Raw genomic sequence first — 22,181 nt, forward strand, 5'->3', positions numbered from 1 at the left:
GACTTACAACTAGAAAGAACTTAAAAATCTATTTGAGAGAAACTACTGAGCTGTTAAACCCCACACATACTGTCTAGATGTGAGCTCATGGATCATGTCACACTATTTCAAACAGGTATTCTGTGCTAAACAGGTTGATTGATGAGAGACAGAACAGACACTGGCAAACATGAAAAAGCTTGACAAACACACACACACACACACACACACACACACACACACACACACACACACACACACACACACACACACACACAGACACAGACACAGACACAGACACAGACACAGACAGATGCAGTCCAGTAGGGATAGAGAAAGTCTCAGGTGTCGTGGGCTTCTTTGATCAGCTATGAAACATTTATCTGAGCTCTCTTACAAAATGTCATTGGGCACAAAAAGATTCATTTTAATTTCAAAGGGCACACTGCTAATGACTCATCACCAAGGGCAACCATGTTTATACTTTATATGTCCACTTTGATGTCTTTTCATGATGCAACAACCTTTTTTAAAGACACATTTCCTCACTTCTCCTTGGCTGGAGAGACCCCATGCTTGCTCTAGCTTGTGGTGACCTCTGCACTGTGCTGTGACCTCTGCGCTGTGCTGTGACCTCTGCGCTGGGGTCTGCACCGTGTTTAGAGCGTGCAGTAACCGCTGAAAGCAGCTTTGCGCCCTTACTGTCAGTGATGGGTTCCATACAGAAGCCCAGAAGGGCGTGCAGGAAGTCTACGATGTTGTTGAGCGAATCCTTGTTGACGTACTCTTTCATGGTCTGCCGGAACTGAAGCTTGTCCAGCTTGTAGAGACTGGTCAGACAGTTCTGGGCCTGCACACAGGCAGAAACCGCACTGAACGCACTGAAGAGTGCAGCAGAGATGCTACTGGCTATGACAACATCTGCCCCCACTTTAGATTATCATGTTTAGTGACTCTGCCCTCCATGTCATCTCAACAACTCCAGTTAAGAACTTTAAATAACGTGAACTGGGCTTTGCTACGTCAGTGGGGTAACAGAGCTCGGTGCTGGGTACCCTGACCCAGAGACTGGGGTAAAGTAATGGGAACTGCACCTGAGAAATGATGCATCAGTTTTTTGAAAGCACAGTGTCTAGGTGGAAGAGGCTGTCCCAGTCACCTGCATGCGCAGCCGGTCACCGGAGAGCCCACGATGCCCTTCTCCGCAGCCGTATGCGCAGCCCAGAGACTTGACGATCTTAATGACCATGGTGAGAGCCAGCCTGTGGGCGCTGAGAGAAGATTCTTCCTCCTGGGGACATGACATGGCACTCATGATGGCACAGGTTGGCACTGAACATTATTCCATTATTCTCTAGTCCATTACGGTTTACTCTCCATGCAGGAATATGGCATGCAGAGATAAATTCACATCTGTAGGTACTGTATGTTGATTCAAACCTACTACGAGAATTTTACTTCTATTATTCTAGAACTTGTGCAATTTTATTTTTCTCTCCAAACACCTCCAAGTCACAGACCTTATTGTCTTTGTTGTTTTTAATATCATTTCTGCTTCCTCCTCCATCACCTCCATCACCATCTCCACCCCCTGCGGCAGACCCCGCCCCCATCGCACCAGCCACGCCCCCATGAGTCCCGGGAACACTGTGAGCAGCTCCTTCCTTTGGCTGCTCTGCCTCTTTTGTCTTGCTCTCTGGTTTGGAGTGCATGTTGGCCAGGCTGGGGACCACCCCCAGCTGCAGGAGGCACTCGATGATGTTGAGGGCCACGTCACAAATGCGGGAGCTGATGTCATGGGTGAGGACAGCATACAGAGCCCGGAGGACAGCCTTGAGACACGACGGGAGCAGAAAACATAAACAAACTTTGATCTAACCTCAGAAAGGCCTTTGAGAGTTCTCCAAAGCAATCAGTACAGCTCAGCTTGAAGGCTGATTTTTAAAAAAGGAGCGTCACCGTGAGATCTAGCATGCCGTTTTTCAGAATGAAGTTGTTGGTTCCCTCGATGGTGTCCCTCTCCTCCAGGCAGGAGTAATTGATGCAGGAGTCTGTGAGGCTGCGGGGCAGGTTGGAGCAGGCCAAAGGCTCGCTAGGCATGTCTGGCACGGGGTTAGGATTGCACAGCTTCTTAATGTGCTCCGTGAAGAAATCCGTGTAGCCCACGTTAAAGGAGGCCACAGTTGTGTTGAATGTTGCCATGGTGATGGTTGAGATCTGGGAGCGGACTGAGAGATGAGATTAGAAACAGAGGAGAAAGAGAGGACAGAGGAGAGAGGGAGAGAGAGAGAGAGAGAGAGAGAGAGAGAGAGAGATATTACTTAATGTGTAAATGGAAGGTTGCCAATTCAAGCCCCACCACTGCCAGGTTGCCAGTGATGGGCTCCTGAGCAAGACCCTTAACCCTCAATTACTCAAATTGTGTTCAGTCATAATTAAAGTCACTTTGCATAAAAGTGTCAGCTAAACGCTGTAAATGTCAATGAGTGTGTTATAGTTGGAAGAAAAGCAGACTGCTTATTAACACTGACGTTTACTTAAGCAGATTTAGCACCAGGTTTAGTTATCATTTCCTGGAGCACTCTTGCTGCCTGGGCCCTGATGCTTCTGTATGTCTTACCGCCCTCTTTGATGGTGTTGTCACTGTGACTGTTGGAGTGATCGGGCAGGTTATGCTGAGAGTGTGAATGTTTGGCGCTGAGACTGTCCACATCGCCTGCCGTATCTGTGCTCCCACGGCGGGTGAGCCTTCCTGCAAGACCGCCAATCAACACACACCTTTCACCTGCTATGTCCTGCCCACATTCTCGTTACGATGACAGTGGGCCAAAACTAAAGGTGAAAACAGCAAATACTGACTGAAATACTGACTTTACCTCAGAACGCCTCTCTGAATGTCCTAACCACAGGTAAGTAACAACTGAACTGTCCTGAAAACAGTACTATAGGAGTAATGCAGTGTAGAGTATATAGTAGCAATGTAGTACATAGCATATAGGAGTAATGCAGTATATAGTATATGGGAGCAATGTAGTATATAGTATATGGGAGAAATGCAGTATATAGGAGTAATACAGTATACAGTATATCGGAGTAATACAGTATATAGTATATCGGTGTAATGCAGTGTATAGTATATAGGAGTAATGCAGTATATAGGAGTAATACATAAGAGCAATGTAGTATATAGTATATAAGAGCAGTGCATTATATAGTTTATCAGAGCAATACAGTATATAGTATATTGGAGTATTACAGTATACAGTATATAGGAGTAATACAGTATATAGGAGTAATGCAGTATATAGCATATTGGAGTAATGCAGTATATAGGAGTAAAGCAGTATATAGGAGCAATGCAGTATATAGTATATAGGAGCAATGCAGGATATAGTATATACGAGCAATGCAGTATATAGAAGCAATGCAGGATATAGTATATACCAGCAATGCAGTATATAGGAGCAATGCAGGATATAGTATATAGGAGTAACGGGAGTAACACAGTATATAGGAGTAATGCAGTATATAGTATATAGGAGTAACACAGTATATAGGAGTAATGCAGTATATAGTATATAGGAGTAACAGTATATAGGAGTAATGCAGTATATTGTATATAGGAGTAATACAGTATATAGTATATAGGAGTAACACAGTATATAGGAGCAATGCAGTATATAGTATATAGGAGTAATACAGTATATAGTATATAGGAGTAACACAGTATATAGGAGTAATGCAGTATATAGTATATAGGAGTAACGCAGTATATAGTATATAGGAGTAACGCAGTATATAGTATATAGGAGTAACACAGTATATAGGAGTAACACAGTATATAGCAGTAATGCAGTATATAGTATATAGGAGTAATGCAGTATATAGTATATAGGAGTAATACAGTATATAGTATATAGGAGTAACACAGTATATAGGAGTAACACAGTATATAGGAGTAACGCAGTATATAGTATATAGGAGTAACGCAGTATATAGTATATAGGAGTAACGCAGTATATAGTATATAGGAGTAACACAGTATATAGGAGTAACAGTATATAGCAGTAATGCAGTATATAGTATATAGGAGTAATGCAGTATATAGTATATAGGAGTAATACAGTATATAGGAGTAACACAGTATATAGGAGTTAGGCATAGCAAATGTCACCCCAGTGACCTTACCCATGATGGTGGAGGGCCAGCCCCCACGGTCCAGGGTGCGGCGGTCGTCACCCAGGCCAGAGACACTCCCAAACGAGAAGGTGCTCCTTGTGGGCGAGACGTCCAGGTGGTCCTCGTGCGTGAGGAAGGGCACGCCCATACGCCGCTGACGCTTCTTTCCTGTGTGGTGAAAGGGAATGGAGCCTTTGCGCTCCCGGTCCTCCCTGCGGTTCTTGAACTATGGCGGGACCGAAGAGGGAAGCATGTGAAGTTAACGGGGCAGAAGGGGCTGGTGGACGGTGCAGTGTGCAGGGCTGGGGCTCGCCAAGCAACACACCTTCTTAAAGATGTTGATCCCCATGTCTGTGGACAGGTCTGGCACTGCTGGTCGTCGGAGATTGGTGATGGACACTTTGGAGAAGGTCTCCGAGCTCAGTGACCGAGCCTCTTCATTACACTTGAGGGTCAAATCCTAAAGACAGTGAACACAACCATTAATGATCAGACACTGAAAATCAAAGAGAGGACTCTCTTTGTGTGGACTCTGTGTATGTCAGGACTCTTTATGCGAGGACTCTCTTTATGCAAGGACTCTCTTTACATGAGGAGACTCTTTACATGAGGAGACTCTTTACATGAGGAGACTCTATGTGAACACTCTATGTGAGCAGACTCTATTTCAATGATTCATGACAAGCTCACAGTTCAAATGACAATTATTGCTACAGACACAACAAACCAACCCACCTTAGCTGCGGCATTATATTGCGACAGCACGGATTTGCCGTGTGACCTACCTGCGTTTTATGGGTGTTGACCAGAGAGGGCGCTGCAGCTACCATGGAGCTGCTCCGCGGCCGAGGCAGAGGAGCTGTGGAGGGCTCGGGGGGGCGCTGTGGCTTCTCCTGCAGGATCTGACGCAGCCGCTGCAGGTAGAAGATCAGGGCCCAGTGCACACCCTCCTCTGTCCAGTGAGGCTGCAGTAAACACCGCAGGACTGCCACGTCGAAGTAGGTGGCATACCTCACCCGCTGGGGTGAAGAGATACCGCCAGGGCTGGACACTCTGCTGCACGGGGGGGTGGGAGAAAAGAAACAGATAGAGAGAGATAGACAGATGGTACAGAGAGAGAGAGAGAGAGAGAGAGAGAGAGAGAGAGGAAAATCTACAGAAAAGGAACCGCCATTTTAAATTCACTTTCACTCAACTGCTAAGCACACACAAGCCACTTTGGCAGCAGATGGAGAGACAGACTTGTTAAGACAGATGTTAGCTAGCAAACCTAATAATGTCAGACAGTGTTTTAGGCAAGCGGTCCATTTTCACGCTCGTTTCATGCCCATGTTCTGTGTGTGTGTGCGCGTGTGTGTGTGTGTGTGTGTGTGTGTGCACATATATACATGCATGCTCACTTTTTCTGGGAGAGGCCTTTTTCATATGGCTGCTGGGAGGAGCCTCCTCTGTCCACCGAGTTACCACGGCGACAGCTCTGGCCCGTCACAGAAGGGGAGGAGGAGTCTGACTGAGCGGACTCGCACACCACCTGGGAGTGGGAGAGGCAGCCAATCACATCACAGCACTGAGACAGGACGAGAACAGCGGAGACCGGGTGTGTGCACTCACCGCAGGGCAAGGGTTAGCGGCGCCGCACGGACTGCACTGGTTACTCACAGGAGAATTCCTTTTTGCTGTGAAGGAGAAGGAAGGTAGATGTTTGAAAACTAGAGATGAGACAGAAGCTACACTTCGGCCCTCTGAGCAGAAATAACTTTTTTTTCCACTGAGGTGAAAGGGGAAGCATATGTTTTGGTAAAGGTTGCTGAATTCAGGATTAATACTCAGTACATTTAATCCAACCAGATTAACGGTTACACAGAAAATCTCACCAGTAACAATGTTGCGCATTGGTTTAATGAGAGCAGAGAAGGCGGGTACATCAGGCTGACGGTGCTCCCATATTGGCTGCCAGATGACAAGTCCACTAGCCAATCGAAAGGTCAGATCGGACTCCTGCAAACATTTTACACTTCAGTAAAATTTACAGTAGCCTGTCTGTAACCTACCTACTCATTCTCATAAATATACTCAATCTGTCAGTATGAACACATTATTTTACATTTACATTTATGGCATTTAGCTGATGCTTTTATCCAAAGCGACTTACAATTATGACTGAGTACAATTTGAGTTCATATAAAGCATTTTAGCAGTATAGAGAACTGCTAAAATAAGGAGGTTATTTGCATAACTCTGATCATTTAGGTGACACTTTTATACAAAGCAACTTCCAATTATGTCTGAATACAACTGAATACAACTGGGACTTGAACCGGCAACCTTCTGGTTACTAGCCCAGTACCTTAACCACTGAGCCACATTATGAAAAAGCATAGCAGACCAAGAGTAAAACAGTCAACATTCCCTTTTATCTCCTTGTGGAGGAACTCAGCCAACCTTAATGCGGTTTACAAGCGGGGCGAAGAGGAAGACAAATAGCTCCACAGTGGCCATGTTCTTGTGGTAGAGCTTGGCTCGGGCGTACTCATTCTCCTCGCTGCTTCCATTGCGCTCCAGGCCTCCCTGGTTCCCCAGCGGCTGCAGGAAAGCACTGCAACCGTGCCCCTGGTCCTGGTGACACTCCTGGGGAGCGTCCAGCAGCATCCAGTGCAAGGTATGGAGCAGCTTGGTCTCGGCCACGCCAAGCTTGTCCTGGTGTCCTGGATGACACAGTGCTACAGGCATGACGCAGTAGTACAGGTATGACACAGTAGCACAGGTATTAAAGGTATGACGCAGTGGTATAGGTATTAAAGGTATGACACAGTGGAACGGATATGACAGTGTTGGGGATATGATGTATTGCTATAGGTATGACAGGTGTGATGCAGTGGTACAGGTATGACGCATTGATACAGGTATGAAAAGTATGATGGAGTGGTACAGGTATGACAGGTATGACGCAGTGGTACAGGTATGACACAGTAGTACAGGTATTAAAGGTATGACGCAGTGGTACAGGTATTAAAGGTATGACACAGTGGAACGGATATGACAGTGTTGGGGATATGACGTATTGCTATAGGTATGACAGGTGTGATGCAGTGGTACAGGTATGACGCATTGATACAGGTATGAAAAGTATGATGGAGTGGTACAGGTATGACAGGTATGACGCAGTGGTACAGGTATGACACAGTAGTACAGGTATTAAAGGTATGACGCAGTGGTACAGGTATGACAGGTATGACAGTGGAACAGCTATGACACATTGATACAGGTATGAAAAGTATGAGGTACAGGTATGACAGGACTCAGTAAGACAGGTATGACGCAGTGATACAGGTATGACTCAGTAGTACAGGTATGACAGGTATGACTCAGTGGTACAGGTATCACTCAGTAGTACAGGTATGACAGGTATGATGCAGTGATACAGGTATGACTCAGTAGTAGAGGCATGAAAAGTTAGATGGGCAAGGAAGGATGAAGGCTTTGCTTTTTTACATTATAAACACGGTTAAGGAATGCTTTTCACATGACAAGTGATTCAACACTATACAGCCTAGACAGCAGCAGCCTCAGGAAGAGGGTGTGAAAAAGGAGGGGTGTGTGTGTGCTCCGCCTCAGGAGGAGGGTGTGTAAAAGGAGGGGTGTGTGTGTGCTCTGCCTCAGGAGGAGGGTGTGTGCGCCATGCCTGATCTGATGCTTCTTCTAAACAACGCGCACCTGGCTGGAATCAGCACTTTTGTTCTGGCTACTGAGTCAATAAATAGCCGAGTGTGTGTGTGTCTAGGCAAGGGTTTGGGTTCATGCCGAGTGTGTGTGTCTACGTGAGGGTTTGGGTTCAAACCGAGTGTGTGTGTCTACGCGAGGGTTTGGGTTCAAACCGAATGTGTGTGTGTCTACGCGAGGGTTTGGGTTCAAACCGAATGTGTGTGTGTCTACGCGAGGGTTTGGGTTCAAACCGAATGTGTGTGTGTCTACGCGAGGGTTTGGGTTCAAACCGAATGTGTGTGTGTCTACGCGAGGGTTTGGGTTCAAACCGAATGTGTGTGTGTCTACGCGAGGGTTTGGGTTCAAACCGAATGTGTGTGTGTCTACGCGAGGGTTTGGGTTCAAACCGAATGTGTGTGTGTCTACGCGAGGGTTTGGGTTCAAACCGAATGTGTGTGTGTCTACGCGAGGGTTTGGGTTCAAACCGAATGTGTGTGTGTCTACGCGAGGGTTTGGGTTCAAACCGAGTGTGTGTGTGTCTACGCGAGGGTTTGGGTTCAAACCGAGTGTGTGTCTACACGAGGGTTTGGGTTCAAACCGAGTGTGTGTGTCTAGGTGAGGGTTTGGGTTTATACCGAGTGTGTGTGTCTAGGCGAGGGTTTGGGTTCGTACCCAGTGTGTGTGTCTACGTGAGGGTTTGGGTTCGTACCCAGTGTGTGTGTCTACGTGAGGGTTTGGGCTCAAACCGAGTGTGTGTGTCTAGGTGAGGGTTTGGGTTCGTACCCAGTGTGTGTGTGTCTATGCGAGGGTTTGGGTTCGTACCCAGTGTGTGTGTGTCTATGCAAGGGTTTGGGTTCAAACCGAGTGTGTGTGTCTACGTGAGGGTTTGGGCTCAAACCGAGTGTGTGTGTCTAGGCGAGGGTTTGGGTTCATACCGAGTGTGTGTGTCTACGCGAGGGTTTGGGTTCAACTTTTGTTCTGGCTACTGAGTCAGTAAATAGCCGAGTGTGTGTGTGTCTAGGCGAGAGTTTGGGTTCATACCGAGTGTGTGTGTCTACGCATAGGTTTGGGATCAAACCGAGTGTGTGTGTCTACGCGAGGGTTTGGGTTCAAACCGAGTGTGTGTGTCTACGCGAGGGTTTGGGTTCAAACCGAGTGTTTGTGTCTACGCGAATGGTTTGGGTTCAAAGCGAGTGTTTGTGTCTACGCGAATGGTTTGGATTCAAACCGAGTGTGTGTGTCTATGCGAATGGTTTGGGTTCAAACCGAGTGTGTGTGTCTAGGCGAGGGTTTGGGTTCATATCGTGTGTGTGTTTGTCTACGCGAATGGTTTGGTTTCATACCGAGTGCGTGTGTCTACGCGAATGGTTTGGTTTCATACCGAGTGCGTGTGCCTACGCGAATGGTTTGGGTTCATACCGAGTGCGTGTGTCTACGCGAATGGTTTGGGTTCATACCGAGTGCGTGTGTCTACGCGAATGGTTTGGTTTCATACCGAGTGCGTATGTCTACGCGAATGGTTTGGTTTCATACCGAGTGTGTGTGTCTAGGCGAGGGTTTGGGTTCATATCGTGTGTGTGTTTGTCTACGCGAATGGTTTGGTTTCATACCGAGTGCGTGTGTCTACGCGAATGGTTTGGGTTCATACCGAGTGCGTGTGCCTACGCGAATGGTTTGGGTTCATACCGAGTGCGTGTGTCTACTCGAATGGTTTGGGTTCATACCGAGTGCGTGTGTCTACTCGAATGGTTTGGGTTCATACCGAGTGCGTGTGTCTACTCGAATGGTTTGGGTTCATACCGAGTGCGTGTGTCTACGCGAATGGTTTGGGTTCATACCGAGTGCGTGTGTCTACGCGAATGGTTTGGGTTCATACCGAGTGCGTGTGCCTACGCGAATGGTTTGGGTTCATACCGAGTGCGTGTGTCTACGTGAGGGTTTGGGTTCATACCGAGCTTGTTGCGGTTGGAGAGCAGGATGGAGGTGCAGTGGAGGACGTGAGGGAGCGCTGTCTGGACCAGCTCCCAGCGCGAGACGCTCTGGATGGCCTCGGTGAGAGCTGGAGACAGCCCATGGAGCTTGTTCTCCACTAGGACCCGCTCGAAAGACTGGCAGAAGAACACAGAGGTCGTGAGGTCATCAGACAAACAGGGTGCCACTCACAGCCCATTACAAGGACCACTTTGGAATTACAAGACTACCGACTTTGAAAATGCCCGCGACGGAAGGTTCCGCTGTAATGAAAATCAGGGCCGCATCACTCTGGCGGATGAATCTGAGATGAACACTCACCACGCAAGAAGCTTCATACTGCTTCCCTAACTTTGGTCGCAGAAACGCGCTGAAATAATAAACCACACATAAAACAACATTTTCAGAGATCACAAGCTACTGTTTAGTGGTATTTGCTGTGTATCAGAATAAAAGCAGTAACACGGATCCACTCGATGCGCAGTAAGGCTTGATGACATCGAGCCAAAATCAGAACATCCGTATATTATTCTGTGGGTGATATTCTCCCGCAGTTTAATGCACGATCAGTTTTCACCACAGAAGGCAAAAAGCCGGCATCTGAAAAGATGACGCAGACTATGACAGGACTGATAAATAAATAAACAGAGGAAAATTTATATATATATATATATATATATATATATATATATATATATATATATATATATATATATATATATATAAAAAAAACATTCACATGAAGCGACATAACCAGGTGCGACGTGAAAACAACACGCTCCTGCGTAGGTCGGAAGCGCGCCCCGGAGCACGCGTCCATCCCAGCCAGCTAAAGACCCGTTAGGACGCGTAGGATTAACCCTCCGACCTGGTCTGCCTCCACAGAAAGGTCTGTATGGGGAACGGGATCCCTCGGCAGTTCTCCTGCTCGCTGTCGTCCAAGCTCTTCCGCTTCACCATTTTCACGGAGCCGCCGGATACAAAATAAAACAAAACAAAAAAAGGGGGGCAATCGACATCAGGTGCGTCTGTGGACGGACGTTTACGTGATGCTTCCTACATGGCGGAAAATGAGTGCAGGTGGAGCTTTGGCCAACACCCGCTGGAGAAGCGATTGAACAGGCCGACTCCGGCTCGCAGCTGACCGAGCTCTTAAAGGCGCAGTGCGCGGTGGCCGGACCCCCAGCGCACACCGTTAATTACGCAGCACACCAGGAGCGCAATCACGGCACGGTCGTCTCAGCGCTGTTGTTTAAAACAGCCTCCAGTAGAAGCACTAGAATGAGCTACTGACCATCGAGGCGACACAACACACAACCGAGCCAGACCACGGTTTCCGATTAATTTTATTACTGTTCAATTATCATTGCAAATATTTAGTCAGCCCACGATTTCTTATTCAAAAATCTAAAAGGAGGGAGGGGGTTCATTAATATCTAGTTAAATTAATTTAAGTGACACGTGTACTAAATAGGTGTAGCTAATGTAGCGTTTTATAAAATCTCTCACAAGACACTGACTTTATCGACGTATATTAATGTTTTATACTCCTACTTTATATAAATAGGAAGTAACTAAAAAAAAAAAAAACAACCAAACAAAAACAAAAAGACAACACAAAATGGTGACGGGCTTAAACCTCAACAATGATCACAATGAACAAAAACAAGCCCCCATACACACACATTATATATATATATATATATATGCAACGGTTGGGGGAAAAAAAAAAACCAAACAGAAACTCATCTTTAATCAATTATTAATAATAAACTACTGGTGTTAGAGACTTGAGACCGCACACGCACACTTTATTGTCCCTGAGTAACCACATTCACCAACATAAACAGACACAGGATCTCTGCCCTATGTTCACATGTACTAGGAACCAATGCATTTCAAATAGAGCCAATTTCAAGAAAATGATCATGAAGGGATGAACGTCCATACACAAGACTTGTTCCAAGAGCCAATCCTGCTGTCAGCTGTAGCTTTTCTGAACCCAACGTGGAAACAAACCCCCAGCTGACATGACACACGTGAATCAACGTCTTTAAAACGGAGGCTTCGCGAAAACCAATCCGTAGGATGAGACAGGTTTTGTGTGTAGGCCAGAGAGCAGATGGCGCTGGGAGGTTGCGTCTCCTCACGTGCGTCGCGTCTTGGGTCTCTTGCTTGGGCGCTTGGCATCGTCCACGGTAAGACCGTCGCCGCCCGTCTGGGCCAGGCCTCGGAAACCCTGCACACGACTGCACAGCTGTAGCAGCAGAGGGATAACCTGGATACACGCATCACGACATGCAACATCAGGGCGTGCAACTGACTCTCATACATATGACACTGCTTTCCTTTAAATCTGTTGGGATTTATTTACAAAAAAGCACATTGGCATAGATTACTTATACATACAAACAGAACTAATCCCATCCAAACTGTGATTCCATCTGATGGTAATTCAAGCTAATGTGAAGTGGTGTTAAAAAGATCATAGTACCCGCTCGTGATTGTACACAGCCAGGAGAAGCAGCAAGGTCAGGGGCAGCGCTACGTACGACCCCTGAGCGATCTCTTGATCCGGAAGCTTCCTCTGCGGAAGAGAAAGGAACAGTGAGCCGTAGGTCACTCGGTTCCGCTGGAGCTGGGGGAGGGAAATGAGAGCGTGTGAGCGTACGTACGCTGGGGTTGAAGGTGAGCGTGACATGTTTGTGGTACCCGGAGGATGTGAAGGAGACCTGAGGGAGCTTAAAGTCATACTGGGAGCGAGAGAGTGTGGTGTCCAACATCAGCACATAGGTCTGCAGGACAGACAGACAGCAGGGAGTGAACAGACAAACCTGCCGAGTAACGGCGGCCCAGGCTGACGGGGGCGGGGCTTACCTCGCCATCACGCGGGAGCGGGGAGAAGTGGAAGAAGAGAGACTGGCCCAGGGACAGGCTCTGGAAAGGACTGTCCAGGTTATCACTCTTATACAGCTTCACCTGGGACGGGAAGGACACACACGCACGCCTAAGAGAGGATGCCGTTCTCAGCACACGAACACGGTAAGAAAGGTTTCTTACCCAGAGAGTCGGCAGGTGCTCGGGGGAGGTGATGACGTTACCGCTCACGTCAAACTGATTGATCTGTCTGAAGGTGATGATGTTCATTCCCTCGATGTCACTGCTGCCCACCTAAATACGAACAAGCCAAAGAGAGGAAGAAAGAACGAAAGAATAAAGACAAAGCAAGGAAGCAGTTGTAAATAAGTACACTGAGGCCTGGTGGGTAGTTCTGATTGATGTCCTTCTGTACCTCTATGATTTTATACGGGGGCAGCGCTCTCTCGATGTGGCCGTTTCCGTCTCCTCTCAGCTGAATGGTGTATGAGCAGCCCGGCTAAGTGCGACAAACAAAACACCAGCGTGTTAACACGAGCCTGTTCACCACGACGGTGGATTCAGTGCCATATCGTTGCGGTTCTCCGCACAAGCGCCAGCCAACTCACCAGCAGGCCTCGCAGTCGAAAGCGGCCAGCCTCATCTGTCACTGTGTCTTCGCTGTACACGCTGCAGTCGCCCCTGCCCACGGCCTCTACGGCGACGCCCAGCTCGGCGTCGCCTCCCAGGGACTGCACCATACCATAGCAGCTGTGGCCACGTGGAGCAGAACACCACAAACAAATTCAGTGATGATACAGTGATTGCAGCAATAACCAACGATAACCGGCCAAACAATACGGAGACATCAGAGACCAGTACAGCTCGTGTCAGGAGGAGTGTGGAGGGGCACCTGTAAGCTGTTTTGAAGCCCATGATGGGAATGTGGAGGCTCTGGCCCTCCTCCACGGTGATCATCTGTGCCGAGGGCTCAAAGCGAAACTCCTTCATCATGGGTTTGAAGTAGTACTGGCCCGGACTCTGCACAAGGAAGTTCACAGGTTCATCAGAGGAAGAGATGTCGTAAAAAAAAAAAACTTCTCCGTTTTTTTTAAAGACAGGATCTTATTTGCAAGGGCCAGAATCGGTGCTTAATCTGCCGGCCTCAGCCCACGTCAGAGAGGACTACATTGGCCCCGGCCCATATCAGAGATGCCTCCTCTGCAGAGCAGAGAGTACTGGAGCACCCTCACACGGGACCGAGCCCCCACACTCCCCACCTCACTAGATGCCAAAACCAAACCAAACTGCTCGTCCTTGAGGAGACATCCTGCACAGCTACAACAGTGACAGGTTGTTGATCTTCCATCAAATCTAAAACGCCTTCTAGTTTTTGGCTACGTCACCAAAAATAATACAGTAACTACTTATAATAAAATATAATATTAACTAATGCTTTTATCATGTTTCTGTGATCCAACTGAACCTTGACAGGCAGTATAAAGTCCTGAAGTACTTTCTCTCCTGCTCCAACACTGGTTCAGTCTGATTTGTGACAGAGGAAAATGGGCGGGCGGACGGCCCTTACCAGGTTGCTGAAGGTCAGGAGTCCGGTGTCCTGCGTGAGCATGTTGGAGCGGAAGTTTGCCCCGCTCAGAGAGAGAAGCACCCCAGACAGGGGCTGGCCATCATCCGCCTTGATCTGAAAATGAACAAACATAAATCGGCGTCTCATATCCCTTCCACTCGGCCCTCCGTAAACCCCAGCACAGCTGAGAGCAATGGCTGCAGAGCACGACAGGTCAGACATGCAGCCCAGATCGCCCCGTGCGTGTGCCCATACCTCGAAGGTGACGCCAGCCAGGGCGAAGGCCTTGAAGTCTCCCATCAGCCCCTCCACTGGTGTGAGCACGAAGCCCTCTCTGCTGGCACTGATGTCGTACTGCAGGTGGCTGTGCAGAGGTCCGACACTGCCAGGAGGGATGAAGGTTTGAGGAAGAGTGAGCACATAAACCACCATGCAGCTGGAGAAACGTGCCCTGCTGTCTTAATACCCAGCAGCCCCTCCCTAGCGCCGCCGACCTGATCAATAACCTGATTGATACCTTCAGCTCGGAGCTGATCAGATCTCCACAGGGTGCAAACACAAACGCGCGTTATGCCATACAGGGTTTACTACCTGTAGCTTCCGCTGTGGTCGGTGAGCACAGTGACCAGGGGCTCTGGGGATCCAGTCTCTTTAATGGAGATTTCCACGCCCTCCAGTGCTGGAGACACACCTCCTTGCAGGAAGCGCCCCGCCCTGCCCACGATCTCCACCATCCGGCCAGGACAGCTCTCTGGAAGTTCAAAGCCAACGTGTTCCAAACGAATGCTTCCCGTTTAGACGTTTTTATTTTTAAGCTTGGATTCTCACCTCCTGTTATCGTGGCCTCTGCTTCAGGTGGGTAAAAGAGCAGCTCTTTGGATGACGGGGTGACTGTGACCTTCTCTCCAGCCCTTTATAAAAATCAACGAACAAGTAAAAATCTAATCAAATCCTGTGGGATTTTGTGGGAAACACAGCAGACAGCTTTTTCAAGAATACATGCGTCCTGATTCTGGAGTCGCGTTTGTAAGTACACGGACCGTGTTGGAAAAGTAACAACTCGACGAACAGGGAGGTCCTCACCGCGCCCAGTAGGAGAACTCGTAGTGGAACGGTTTACGGAGCTCCTCCACTCTGCCCTCCTCTTGATCCTCCTCCCTGCTTTTACGTCGGGCAGCAATCTCCAGCAGCTGCTGCTCGCGCCTCTGCTCCTCGACCGAGCGCAGGGGCCCGAGCACTAGTGCCGGCTCGCTCTCGATGGACGACCTGAGGGCGGGGCGTGATGGGGGCAATAAGCAGTCAGGACTCTGCCCTTCCCCACAAGCAGGATGTCCTACCGCAAAGCGCTTCTTTAACTACAGAACAGGTGCGGTGCCCAGTCATATTTTGGTGCCACTCACTTGATGGTAATCGTGACATCCAGCATTTTGTCAGTGGTGATGAGGCCAGTCAGGTGGTGTCTCACCGCTGTCAGGGTTAAGATGCTGGGAGCTGACCTAATCACGGGTCAGAAACAAAACTAAAAGTGAACCTTTTGTTCTCAATTTATCTAAATGCAATGAAGTTTTATGCACAGCCACTGGATATCATCATCATCATCATCATCATCATCACAAATGCATACATACGTGTTGTAGGTGTAATAGTCCTGCTCGAACTGATGGCAGGACCGAGGGGTCACTTTGTACACACCTACAGAGCACAATGCAAGAACATAAACAATGTGCTGGCATTAAAAGACTGGGAATTACAAAAGATATTACAGCTACATTTCTCAACCCAGTCCTTGGGTGCTCTATCCCAGCTTATGTATCAGGTATCTGTGCTATATGGCAGCTCCTAGCACACCTGTATCAGGCATCTCTGTACCCTACCCCAGCTCACCAGTATCAGGTATCTGTGCTCTTAATGGATTGACTACTTAATGGGTTTTGTGGGCCCAAGGACTGGGTTATGAGGCACTGAGATAAGAGACCACGTGTAACAGCTGAGGCCGAGCGAACGAACCAACCTGGCTTGGAGAGGCAGAAGCGATTGACTCCCTTCGAGAGATTGTAAACGCCAACATTCTCAGGTTTGCTTCCATCTTGGAAGAATTCCTTTAAAAACAGATAACGCACGAGTCATTCCCGCCATCACACGAGGAAGCGGCATAGACGGACCCTGATTGGTCACCCTCATCAGCACCATGGAGGCATGTCGCGACCCTCACCAGCGTGATGGCGTGAGACAAGGAACATCGCAGCATGTAGCCTGTCTGTCTGAACTCCACGTCCACCACGTCCGAGTCCAGCACCTCCAGCTCCACAGACTTCTGTCTCCAGCACCATTCATCCAGCATAATGGATACTGGCAGAAACAGAACAGTCCCATCCCAAATTTGAAATTAAACAATAATAAAGAGTGCAGACACAGGGTCTGCTTATGGCTGCTGGACTCTGATCTTTGCTGGAGGTTTAGGGTGTGTGCAGTCACTTCTCTTTGGCTCATTTTCAGAACATAAGGCATGAAATGAGAAACGATGAGTCATTGCACCCCAGATACAAAGATGGAGATGAATCTGAGCACCTTTGTAGATGCCAGAACCACTCACCATCCCTTAGACACCGTAACGCCAGCGAGGCAGAGGACACCATCTCTTGGGGATTAAACTGACCCAATATGTGTAATAGTTTGTCTGTGTCATTAAGTGGGCCAATGATAGCATCACCAGTAGACTTTTCCACAAAAAAATAATTTAAATATGATTTGCAAAAATACATAACAGCTTTGTTTAAATCTGAACTAGTGGACAGAGACCTGTAATCACCAACTCTCACATACTTGCTCTTAAACCACCATTTCATTTCAAACATATATTTTCGTTCATACAGAGCATTTTAGCAGTATAGAGACCTGCTAAAATAATGAGATTTACATAACTGATAATATTTCAATTTTACATTTACAGCATTTAGCTGACGCCTTTATCCAAAGCAACTTCCAATTATGTCTGAATACAACTAATTGAGGGTTAAGGGTCTTGCTCAGGGGCCCAACAGTAGCAATTTGGCAGTGGTGGGACTTGACCTGGCAACCTTCTGATTACTAGTCCAGTACCTTAACCACTAAGACACCACTGCCCTCAAATAATATGGCGTGTGAGGAGGGCACATCCAATAGTGAGACATTAAAACACTTTAAAATGTTCCAAGGTTTTATTTTAACGGTCTGATTCACGTTACTGTCACTAGAATTAGCGGCACTCTTATCAGTGCTGAGCTCTTTTTCTGTTTGCGTCGTCTCCTGTGATTAGTAAGACCTCAGGATGAGGAAGCTTTGCTGGCACTTCTGCCTGGAAATCTTTTGGCTTTATTCTCAACCGTATCTCACTGGGCTAAAATGTAAATAAATAAATAAATAAATAAATACTCTCTACAAAATAAAAAGAAAGCTGAAGGGGTATCCCAACGTCAGGTCCAGCACAGCTCCAGTTTCCCTGCTCCAAGCGGGTTTCAATTCCACGGTTGTCCTACCTTTATATTTTCCGGGGAGGACGTTCATGAAGGAGAAGTTGAGCGTGTCTGCGCTTCCAGCCACCTCGCTGGTCTGCCTCTCCCCTGGCCGGCTCACGGGCTGCAGGCTCAGCGTCAGCTCTCCACAGGCGGCTGGACAGAGCCATACAGAACAAACACCACACGTCAGAGCGCCGACCGCTTCTACGACACCCGCCAGGGTGCGCAGGGAGGTTACTCACCCAGACAGGAGACGGAGCCGGATACGGCCGCGATGAACTGGGTGAAGAGCAGGTTGTGGAGCGGGCGGTCCACCAGCGAGATGTGGAGAGACGTAGGCTGCAGCGCCAGGCCGGCGCGGACCTCCGCCTCCGGGAGGGTCACCTGCACACAGAACATGGTGGAATAAACAAAATGAGACTGGTACAAGAGACAGGGCCGAATAAACACTCAAACTGTAAACTGTCTGTACGTGGCAACCGTAGCACCTGTACGCGGTAGTCTCCTGGCCTGGCCTGGAAGCAGAACGCCCCCTGATGGTCACTCTCAGCAGTGCGGAGCACGCCCTGACCTTGGCTGGAGAGGGTCACCTTAAAGCGGTTCAGCTGCTTTAGGCCCTCTGGCAGGCGTGGCACAGAGATCTGCCCACACACACTGAACCTGCGACCCACACACACACACACACACAAGCTTGGAGGCATAGTGCAGGACGGTGAGTGTGTAACCGTGCTGCTTCTGCATGTGTAGCTCTACTGGCAGCAAGCGTCTGGCGCGCCAACAGCAGGAGGCAGGGAGCGGCCAGCCTCACCCTGCCGCGATGATGTCTGGGAGCTGAGGCGTGCTGGGAGCAATCTTCACCGTCAACGGCTCAAAGAACAGGTGCTTCTTGCGTGTGTCTATGGTGTAGGTGCCAGTGGTCATGTTCTCCAAACGGAACGAACCATCCTCTTTGGTCAGTACTACGGAAACACAGGTGTGGATTTTCTCAGAAAGAGCCCGATTCATTGGTTAATAAATAAATAAATAAATAAATACATAAATAAAGTTTTTTTTTTTAAAAAGACAATGTGTAGCTATTGATTTATAACCTTTAATCTGGTTGTTAAGGGTAACGACTACGTCTGAAACTCCCTCCCCGTCAGGACTGTTCAGAACTCTCCCCATCACTGAGAAACCCATCACTCGAAACATTGGCTGCAAGAAAGCAAGAGGAAAAAAAACATTAAATAAGACACAGAGCTTTAATGGTTTAGTGGACAGACCAGTTAATTCTGTACACCACTGATCTGCATGGACTGCATTCACTGCCATCTCTCTCAATTGTTCCTTCAGCACAAGATAAGGCTCATTAGCACCTGCTGTAGACGTCAGTCTCACCTCCAACCTCACGCTGTCGTGTTCCACTCGGAAATCCAGCCGAGACGGAGCCACGTCGAAGGTGATCCTTTCACCCCGGTAGTCTGGCACCTGGGATTAAGACAGGCTCGGTTAGACCAATACGCCGTCCCTCCAAAAAGAAGTGTACCGTCCTCTACCCTACTCTCCCAACGGGAGACATCTCTGAGACACGGGGGGGGGGGGGGGGAACGATGACGTCACCACGGTGTACTGGCCGCTGGGCAGGGAAGGGAAGGAGAAGGTGCCGTCCTGGCGTGACTGCACGCTGCACAGGTACGTGAGCATGGAGTCTCCCGCCATCGCCCCGTCCACCGGAGCCGTGCTGCAGCCACTGACGTCCTGGAGAAACACACGAGTCACACCGGTGTTGACCACACTGGCCTTGCTACTCAAGTACAGATGAAAGGTCCGTCTTCGTGATGGTCTCCAGCCATAGCCCTCACCTCCTGTGCTGTGTTGGCAGAGTAGAGGAGGAAGTTAACCTCCTTCATGGGTTCACCATCGCTCTGCACCTCTCCGGTGACGTCATAGCCTTTGACCACTAGGGGCGCTGTAGCAGGGGCATTGGCGCTTGACACAACCACTGAGGTGGAGCTCTGTTGAGCCAATACAAACTCAAGTCACCCTCACTCCGACAGGCAACCTCATGTATACACACTGCAGCCTAGCTAAGAACATCTCTAAATGGGTTTTGCTTTCCCCTTCAGCTTTAGATTAGAGTATTTTGGGGTTTTTTGCCTACTGTTAAACAGGAGTTTTACATGCCAAATCCTGAAAAATGAGCCCGTTAAAAACCTGACTTGTTTAGGCATATAGACTGTATTTACTGCAGGACTGAATAAACTCTATAACATCATAAAGTGATTGTAAAAATGCAGCAAGTTAGCATAAAGAGACACTTAACATACAGTCAATCTGGATAAATGTGTCTGCCAAATGCTGAAAAACAAAATGCAAAAGTTTTATTCCAAAAAAAACAAACAAAAAAACCCCACTAACTAACTAACTAACTAGATAGATAGATAGATAGATAGATAGATAGATAGATAGATAGATAGATAGATAGATTTGATAGGCCATTCTAATGTCCCTCCCTAATGTCCCCTGTGAAGCTCCTGCCCACTGGTCCCCTGTGAAGGTATCGTTTAGCAGATATAGGCCACCTGTTCCAGAGTCCAGGACCCGTGAGATGCTGTGATGTCGTAACTTCCAGGTAGCACTTGGGAAAATGTGTACCTGTAAAACACAGTTGGCAGAAACACCATCAGGTGTGACTACATAGGAGTGGGATTAAGAATGGCGTGACTGTCTACGTACTGTCCACCAGCCTGGGTGAGCACGGTCTGCAGTGTCCCGCCCGCTCCTGCAGGGCTCAAGATGACCTCCACTCCCGCAGGGCCCTGGTCCTGTCCTTTGCTGAGCACCTGGGGAAAAGGGCAGCATAGAGTAGGGCACAGCACCGCCACCAAGGAACATCTTGCACAGCAATGCCAGCAGGTGGGCGGAACCTACCGTTCCCAGCACAGAGAATCCGGTGAAGAAGAAGTTAATGTCCTGCTCTTTAGTGCAGATGTCAGTGAGGCCGTCCACGTGGAGGTCCACAGTCATGGGTTCTGGGAAAAGAGGTGTCATTCATCACACGGCCATATGGCAGAAACGCCTCCAGTACAGTGACATTCCACACAGTACTGGTGCAAAACCAGTCCTTACCAAAGCTCCATCCTGTAGGTGGTTCTATTTTAAGGACAAAGTCACCCTGTACACAAACAAACACACACTAAATAACTTATTTGCTTGAAAGCTTAGGTCATGCAATAGGTTATCATGTTTTAAGACAATATTTATGCATCCAATTTGTTACAATATAACATAGTACTATCAAGGTCAGGACTCGGACAGGGAGTAACAAAGGTATTTCTGTCATAATAGCAGTTCCTTAGATTTACTGATGGTTGATGTGCCCAGATATCTGCAGTACCTTGTCATAGAGAGGGATCATGAAATAACCGTTAATAGGAGCACAGTCAGTGTGGTACTTTAGGGAGCCTTGCCTTGTGTACAACTTAATCTGAGGGGAAAAAAAGCAGAAACATTTAAGAAGTGAACAACAGTTTAGATACCGCACTCTTTTGTTGCCTCCTCTACCTGTAAAACATTTATCGAAAGCTTTTTCAATAAACCTTTCCTAAGCGTTAAAACTGCCTTGTTTGTACCTGTAAAACCTCTAACTCTAGTCGTAACGACTTATGACAGCTCGGGTAACGTTAGCCACCTCCATCTCCACAGCCTGGTAGCCGGGGTCGTTTAGCTCGTTCGTTAGCATGCTAGCTAGCTAGCTGCTTAGCACTTTAGCAGTATAGGCTACGGGAACCACTTAGTGTCAACTAGCCTAGTATAGTATAGTATAGCCTAGCCCATCCTAGTATAGCCTAGCCTAGCCCAATATAGTATAGTATAGTATAGTACAGTACAGTACAGTATAGCCTAGCCTAGTATAGCCTAGTATAGTATAGTACAGCATAGCATAGCCTAGTAAAACTCTAGATGGAGAGTTTGCCTCACCTCGATGAGGGAGTAGTCTATCTCCACGTCTGATTTGACAAAGCCGCCACAACCGACCAGAATGTCATCTGCAGACCTCGCCAGCGAGCCGCAGAGGGAGTGAAGCGCAGCGCTAAGGAGGAGGACGTTTAACGTCTCGAAGCGTGCCATTTTCAGCCCTCGAGCAGCGCGAGAACGGAGCGTGCGCACGGTTCACGAGCGCGAGACCAATCACGCCACACGTTCGCCGTTCACGCGTCCGTTTCTAAAGCCATTCGTTTCATTGGCTGTTTACATAGAGGAAGTGGGAATCGTGACCAATCGTGGCTCTCTACCGCGCGCTGGAGCCCAGATCCACATTTCTGATTGATATCTAATTATCCATGAATAATTAATTCATTATTCCGAGGGGGAATGGCGTTAAATACAATACCCAGCTCCACCAGCAGAGGGACTGTAGCGCCAGTTCGTGT

At 48.1% G+C, this 22,181-nt stretch overlaps 2 protein-coding genes across 28 annotated transcripts in view; both read right to left on the reverse strand.

Annotated features, from left to right (window-relative positions):
* Nucleotides 1-11,036, reverse strand: part of unc80 (unc-80 homolog (C. elegans)) — a 36,223-nt gene extending 25,187 nt beyond the window's left edge. For 5 of the 26 annotated variants that reach the window (XM_081710251.1, XM_081710252.1, XM_081710245.1 and 2 more), the window contains exons 1-15: nt 10,700-11,021; nt 10,066-10,201; nt 9,812-9,968; nt 6,601-6,878; nt 6,033-6,156; nt 5,770-5,834; nt 5,559-5,689; nt 4,944-5,214; nt 4,484-4,618; nt 4,168-4,384; nt 2,600-2,731; nt 1,939-2,207; nt 1,500-1,811; nt 1,139-1,270; nt 682-829 (exon numbers count right to left, since the gene is read on the reverse strand). In XM_081710251.1, coding sequence (XP_081566377.1) covers nt 682-829; nt 1,139-1,270; nt 1,500-1,811; nt 1,939-2,207; nt 2,600-2,731; nt 4,168-4,384; nt 4,484-4,618; nt 4,944-5,214; nt 5,559-5,689; nt 5,770-5,834; nt 6,033-6,156; nt 6,601-6,878; nt 9,812-9,968; nt 10,066-10,201; nt 10,700-10,791 — 2,599 coding nt within the window. In that variant the 5' untranslated portion in view covers nt 10,792-11,021. Of the gene's footprint in view, nt 1-681; nt 830-1,138; nt 1,271-1,499; nt 1,812-1,938; nt 2,208-2,599; nt 2,732-4,167; nt 4,385-4,483; nt 4,619-4,943; nt 5,312-5,558; nt 5,690-5,769; nt 5,835-6,032; nt 6,157-6,600; nt 6,879-9,811; nt 9,969-10,065; nt 10,202-10,570; nt 10,678-10,699 lie in introns of those variants that run through there. The other 21 variants (XM_081710249.1, XM_081710250.1, XM_081710243.1 and 18 more) reach the window with 17 other exon arrangements.
* A 589-nt stretch (nt 11,037-11,625) lies between these two features.
* Nucleotides 11,626-22,012, reverse strand: nomo (nodal modulator). Of its 2 annotated transcripts, XM_035530982.2 has the most exons (31): nt 21,730-22,012; nt 21,146-21,235; nt 20,878-20,923; nt 20,680-20,780; nt 20,485-20,591; nt 20,331-20,403; nt 19,611-19,763; nt 19,369-19,506; nt 19,147-19,236; nt 18,858-18,963; nt 18,578-18,728; nt 18,258-18,429; nt 18,012-18,153; nt 17,791-17,922; nt 16,488-16,624; nt 16,287-16,374; nt 15,904-15,967; nt 15,676-15,771; nt 15,359-15,541; nt 15,104-15,186; nt 14,867-15,026; nt 14,531-14,657; nt 14,276-14,389; nt 13,601-13,728; nt 13,317-13,458; nt 13,124-13,207; nt 12,892-13,002; nt 12,709-12,810; nt 12,507-12,626; nt 12,326-12,418; nt 11,626-12,109 (listed from the first exon to the last, which is right to left on the reverse strand). In XM_035530982.2, exons 1-31 carry the CDS (start codon nt 21,877-21,879, stop codon nt 11,978-11,980), a joined length of 3,615 nt encoding a protein of 1,204 aa, XP_035386875.2. In that variant the 5' UTR covers nt 21,880-22,012; the 3' UTR covers nt 11,626-11,977. The 2 variants fall into 2 exon arrangements, with proteins under 2 accessions (XP_035386875.2, XP_081566394.1); XM_081710268.1 differs by lacking the exon at nt 20,878-20,923 and having other exon boundaries at nt 21,730-21,779.
* Nucleotides 22,013-22,181: the final 169 nt, after the last annotated feature.

The sequence above is a fragment of the Electrophorus electricus genome, chromosome 3, assembly GCF_041902795.1.
Source record: "Electrophorus electricus isolate QZ-2024a chromosome 3, ASM4190279v1, whole genome shotgun sequence".
In the NCBI taxonomy this organism is placed as follows: domain Eukaryota; kingdom Metazoa; phylum Chordata; class Actinopteri; order Gymnotiformes; family Gymnotidae; genus Electrophorus; species Electrophorus electricus.